General features: G+C 39.2%; 1 protein-coding gene across 8 annotated transcripts in view; it reads left to right on the top strand.

Moving 5' to 3' along the window:
* The first annotated feature begins 2,663 nt into the window (after positions 1-2,663).
* LOC130861216 (carotenoid-cleaving dioxygenase, mitochondrial) overlaps positions 2,664-5,671 on the top strand; it is a 62,966-nt gene continuing 59,958 nt past the window's right edge. The window contains exons 1-5 of one of the 8 annotated variants that reach the window (XM_057749841.1): positions 2,668-2,817; positions 3,435-3,536; positions 4,298-4,376; positions 5,142-5,253; positions 5,342-5,393. In XM_057749841.1, coding sequence (XP_057605824.1) covers positions 4,314-4,376; positions 5,142-5,253; positions 5,342-5,393 — 227 coding nt within the window. In that variant the 5' untranslated portion in view covers positions 2,668-2,817; positions 3,435-3,536; positions 4,298-4,313. Of the gene's footprint in view, positions 2,818-3,348; positions 3,537-4,297; positions 4,377-5,141; positions 5,254-5,341; positions 5,394-5,671 lie in introns of all 8 variants that reach the window. The other 7 variants (XM_057749840.1, XM_057749839.1, XM_057749842.1 and 4 more) reach the window with 7 other exon arrangements.

Below are 5,671 nucleotides of genomic sequence, written 5' to 3'. Positions count from 1 at the left end.
CACTTGGGAGAAAGGAGGAAGAAGGTGGAGGGAGGAGACTGTTCTGGCACGCCTCAGACCCGCCTTCAAACGTGGGCTCTTTCCTAGGGTAAGGGAACCTGAGATAAAGTGTCAGAGAATATGGGCATTTCTTTTAACGTAAAATCATGGTTTTAATGAAATCATTTCTTCTGTTGCAGTTCTGGCCCTTCAAAGCTTGGACCTCTTTCCGAAGTATATCCAAGGACTTGAAAAAAAAAAAAAAGCACCTTCTTGGTCAATTAGAAGCATCTTTTCTTTCTCACATTAATCTTTCTCTTTTGAGACTTTCTACTCAGACCTCAGCACATTTTTTTTTTTCTCGTCTAACAGTGCTGAATAATCAGCCCTGCAAGAATAATTCCTATAATGTAATCACATCACCTAAAATGAAACTCTTGAAAAGCAGTGTTACTATCACAGCCTTGAAAATAACTAGTAGAAACAAAGTTTCTTAGACAATTTTCTCTTGAACATGTGCTAAATTGCATTATTTTGCTAGCAAGGGAATTCACAAGGTGATTTTTTGGTATTGCTTTTTTTGCCAGTACAGAGACTGTATGGAAACAGAGAGATTCTAGAATTAGGAAACAAAATGCTTATATAAGCAGCTAGTTGATGTGTTTTTGTTGTTTTTGTTTTTAACAAGATCGAGTTTTCATTTCATAAGGTCTAAAAACATGGTGTCCACAGCAGTGATTACAAAGGAAGTCGAAGGTTGAAGGTGCTTGGTACAGTGACTACCAGAAGAAAAAAAAAAAGCACATTTAAGAAGTGTATGATAAGATTACACATGATTGAAACTGAAATGACAAGCTTTCATCCTCTGTGTTGTCCAATCAGGCCATTTAACATGAAAACATTAAGTAGAGTAAACTGTGACTTAAATAAGCAGAACACCAAGCAAGTTAATTTTAAATGGTCGGTTGCCAACTATTTCTCTCCAGCTGTAAAGATGCATAATTTACCTATTTCTTACTTTCAGGACAAACCTTTTCTCCTTTGACATAGAGCAACCCAAATGTCTCTTTGTCCTACCTACCTCATAGGATTGTTTGTGAAGATTAAATGAGATGATGATAGCTTTTTGAATATTTTAAACCACTGGACAACTATAACCCTGTGCACCCTCTCACTTATTCTCACTCATATAGTCTATACAGTGGAGAAAAGATTTTAAAAATAAAATGTCCATGTTGTTCTGATGTAAACATTTATGAATTAGGTGTAAACATTTATGAATTAGGTGGAGTCATTTTTTTTTCCTGGAAATATTTTAACAACTAGATAACTATCTGTTTAGATATCATACAATGTGAAGGCTGGGAGAGGATAATTATTCTCAGACTTTTGGATTTAATGGACCATTAAGAATAACAACAAAAATAATGACAGTAATGAAGAAGAGATAAGCACTGAGTGGATAACTTTACATTTTACCAAGTAAGGACATTCAAAATCTAAACATTTTTATATTTTTATTTCTTGAGAGGACACTTTAACATCGAAAAATTTAGGGCATTGTCTCAGAATAAAAGAATCTTTTAAAGTGAATACAATAACTTTATGAAAAACATTACTTTTCCCTTAATTTTATCACAAATAGGGAAAAAATCAATACAGATTGCTATCAGTCCTCAGATAGTGATTAGAATCATTTAAAGACTATTATTAACAGCACTGTAACCATCTGGTCTAGTTTTATTAAATGACTTACATTTCACAATAATGGCAACTTAAGTTAAACCAAATACCTTTTTCCTAGGAATTTACTTGAAAAAACTGGCTTTTTCACAAACCAATAAACATATACACATGATACTTACAAGTCTTTATGACAACCAACATTTAAATAAGCCAAAGGGAAAAAACAATAGTATGTACGTGTTACATATAATTTGCTAATGTGTTAGGACTGTGGACCTGGAATTTATGGGAAGTGCTATTGACCTATGTTTTATGAGGTGATATGTTTTTTATTTTCATCTACAACTAACTGAGCATTAAGTGTAGAACATTTATCTTTCACAATGCAGGTCAAAGTCACCACATTAAAGCTCTCAATGAGGCTAAACTTCACATATGTGAGCCACATGTGTTACAAAATGTTTTTTTGAAGCTGCCAATGACTGTTGACTATACTTACTGATACAAGTTTAGAAGGGAATTTTCTAAAATGATGTGATTCCAAAAGTTTGGTTGCACTAAAGAAAAAGAGGCAAAGGAAGGGAAGTTGTGGATACAAAAGCCTCGGCTTGCCGGCCAGGGGAACTCAGGTGTAAACTGTTCCTGCAAACAGACCACCTGGGAGAGGATGTAGCTTTCACGTGGAAAGTGCTGGTAGTGGTGTGCTACTGTTTTCCGTTCCTTTTCTGAGGTTCCAAGAGGCTGGGACACACCCTGGCTTCCCCTGGCAGTTCTTCTTTGGTCTTTCCTGAGAAACCAGTCTCAGCTCGCTCTCTTTCTCCCCCAGACACGCACTGACAAGCAGGGAGTGAGTTTTGTTTCCCGGAGATTCCAAGCCGCGAGGCCTGCCTGCAGAAACCCGGCTCTCCGTGTCCGCGCGAGAGGCGGGGCCGGCACATCACGTGATTCACGCGTGGCCTGCCGGGAAGGCCGCCGCCCGGAGCCTGCGCACTCGGGTGCTCGCCGCGCCTCCTCCTTCCCGCGCTTTGGCTGAGGAGGGAGGTTGGGACGCCTGAGCAGCAGACTAGTCTCAGCAGACTGGTCTCGGGTGGCGCTGCGGGGAGGAGTGCCCGTGAGAGTGTGAGTGGGTGTGAAGCAAGGCAGCGAGAGAGGGTGAGCGCTTCCCCGCAGGGTCTCTAGTGGGGCTGCGACGCGTGGGGAGGAGAGGGGGGCGGGAAGTGGAAGCAAGGTAGGGGGTGGGCCTGCGAGGCCGAGAAGGCGGTGGGAGGAGAGAAGGTGAGGAGAAAACGGTTGCCCAAGGCCGCGGGGTCGTGCTTGGTAAGGACCGAGGCACCAGCGCCGCAGCCTGCGCGCCGGCGCCAGTGGCTGTGAGTAGGATTTGGCGCAGGTCGAGGCCCAGCCTCTTGCCCACGCCTTGATTCAGCCGAGGGCCTGCACTGTGACAGAGAAAATCATCTCTTTTCACAGAAGCGGGATTACCTAGTTAGAAGAGTTTTGATGTGATGTACATGCAGGTGCTTTTACTTTGAGAGGGGCGAGAAGAGGTGTAGAAGGAAAAGGGAAGAGAAAAACGGGAACTGAGAACAACTCTCCTGTTGGCTTCTCTGAAACATTCTCGAACTTCCCGAGGCAAAGTGAGCACCGCTGTGTATGTGTAGTATTTTCTGCCGATTACTGTTACAGCGCTGACATTTAGGTACTGGGAAGATTCTGACAGGAATGTAGAAGCACTCTGGAATTTACTGAACAGACGTCTTTGTTATTTGAAGCTGCTGTCTGTGTCTCGCATGTATGGATGTCATATACGACTAAAATCAAACCGATTCATCACAGTTTTCCAGGTCAGCAGAGTTTCTCAAAAAGCGAGCAAAGTAAGTTGATAACTTGAGTGTAGCTAGGGATCCTCATGCGTTGAGATGTAGAGACTACACCATTCTAGGTTTCAACATTTTTCAAGTTTCAGCTTAATCTTTCAGACTCCCAGGGAAATTATCTCCAGAATTTATCGGAAGGTAATTTAAAAGTGAAATTTGATGCTATACGAAGGTAAGATAGAACGGTGGAAACAGAAGTCTCTTTTAGACTAGAAGAGATTTTGGTTCTAGTGTGGCCCAGTTTTACATGTTTGAATTTGGTCAACTATCTCTGCCTCTGTTTTCACATCTGTGAAATTGAATTAGATGAACTGTAAGATTTGTTTCAACATTAAGATTTTGTGAAGGCAGAAAAATCTTAAATGAATCCTGAGACAAGGCAGAAAGTGCCGAAGAGACAAGTTTGGCTGACTGTATATAGAGGGAGTAGAAGAAAATCGTGGGCATGGTAGGCTGACCCCAGGTAATGTAAGACTTTAGATGCTCTGCCATAGAATTTCAGCTTAGTCTGGAGCAATGAATTGTCAAGGGAAGGTTTTTTGAGTTAAGGGGATGCAGTAATCAGAGTTTTGAAAGATGGCCCAAACAGCAGTTGACAGAATGAAACAGAGAAGGGAGAATTTGAGTAGTTTAGATAAAGTGAGAAACGATGAGAGCCTGAACTAACAGTGGCAGGAGAAGTGGAAAGAAGGGGAAGGATTCAAGAGAGCTTGTAGTATGGAGTTTGTACCTAAAATTGACATCTCTAAACTTTGCAGCTCTTGCCTCCAGAATATGATGGCAAGTCACCTTGTAAAACCTGATACTAGAAATTGCAAGAGACCAAGGGCGTTGGAGGTAATCTTTATGCTTGTGGAGCCTTACTCTGTTATTTTATATACATCTCAAATTTCTTCCATTTAAGATAATTCTGTTGATAAATGGAATTTAATGTCTTCATATTCCCAGAGCTGGGATTATCCCAGCAGGAACTGTGTTGACTCCATCTGCCTTTTCACTAAGTATAGGCCTTCTGGAAACTAGTTGGAGATTTCTTTGTGGTAATCTATGATGTAGAGACAGAACTGGGTTCATGCCTTTGTGGTACATAGGACTTTAAATAATTATTTTGACGTAAAAGTAGGATACCTAGGTACTATACTTGCTGATATTTTTGGAAAAGAGCACTGTACCCTGCCCTTCTTCACTGCTACCCTGCCAATTGATCTGTTTACATTTGGAACATTAATTTGTTCTCTTAAAGATTATGTTATCTTGCAAAAATTTGCAAGCATATGGATGCTATAATGAAAGTTTTGCTTTTTTGGTATGGAAACATCTGCTAGCTCAAGATATGGGAAACTTTTTCATCGGGATTAATACCATTTTTAAAGTGTAATGTAATCCCATGATAAAATTAATGTTGAATAAAGTGATTGTTGGGCTGAAAAGTTTCCTTGGTAATAAAATTACAAATAACTAATTAGGACATATAATTTCCAGCATGTTTGTTTTTTTCTGAAGGATGTTTTATTTATTTATTTATTTACTTTTTTGGCAGAATGTCTATATCTTAAGCATTTTGTTAGCAACTTACCTGTTTTCTTTACTTTTGTATATTAGCCTCAAATGCCAGATAGTCCACAACTGTCCTGTCTTGGAAAATCAGATTCCTCTTTCTCTGAAAGCTCTCGACTGTTTTATAAAGATGAAGCCCTGGAGAAAGATTTGAATGGTGATGTATAAAGTGCTTGTATTTATATATATTTATATTATAATATGGAAGGTTTATTATAATTAACTTCATGATTTTTTTTGAACAGATATGAGCAAGGAAATTAATCTCATGTTGTCTACATATGCAAAGATCTTAAGGCAAGTACTTATAGTGTATTCTCTTGAGTCTTTATTTTAGACATAGAAGTTTTCTTCTGGAAACTCCATAATGGGAAGTTTAGTTCAGGGGCTGCAAAACCTATCTAGTAATTATAATTTTGAAATTTTTTATTCTACCTCAGTTTCTTATAATAGATCAGTTGGTTATTTTCAAAGACTAGCTTTTCTGTTAAACATCTTTTGTTTTGATACTCCCAGAGCTGAAATGAGGCTGGATATATTTTGTTCTCTAATTATGTGATAAAACACTTAAAATT

Source organism: Hippopotamus amphibius, chromosome 9 (assembly GCF_030028045.1).
Source record: "Hippopotamus amphibius kiboko isolate mHipAmp2 chromosome 9, mHipAmp2.hap2, whole genome shotgun sequence".
In the NCBI taxonomy this organism is placed as follows: domain Eukaryota; kingdom Metazoa; phylum Chordata; class Mammalia; order Artiodactyla; family Hippopotamidae; genus Hippopotamus; species Hippopotamus amphibius.
Note: the sequence above shows the minus strand (reverse complement) of the source record. Positions and strands in the feature narration are given on the sequence as shown.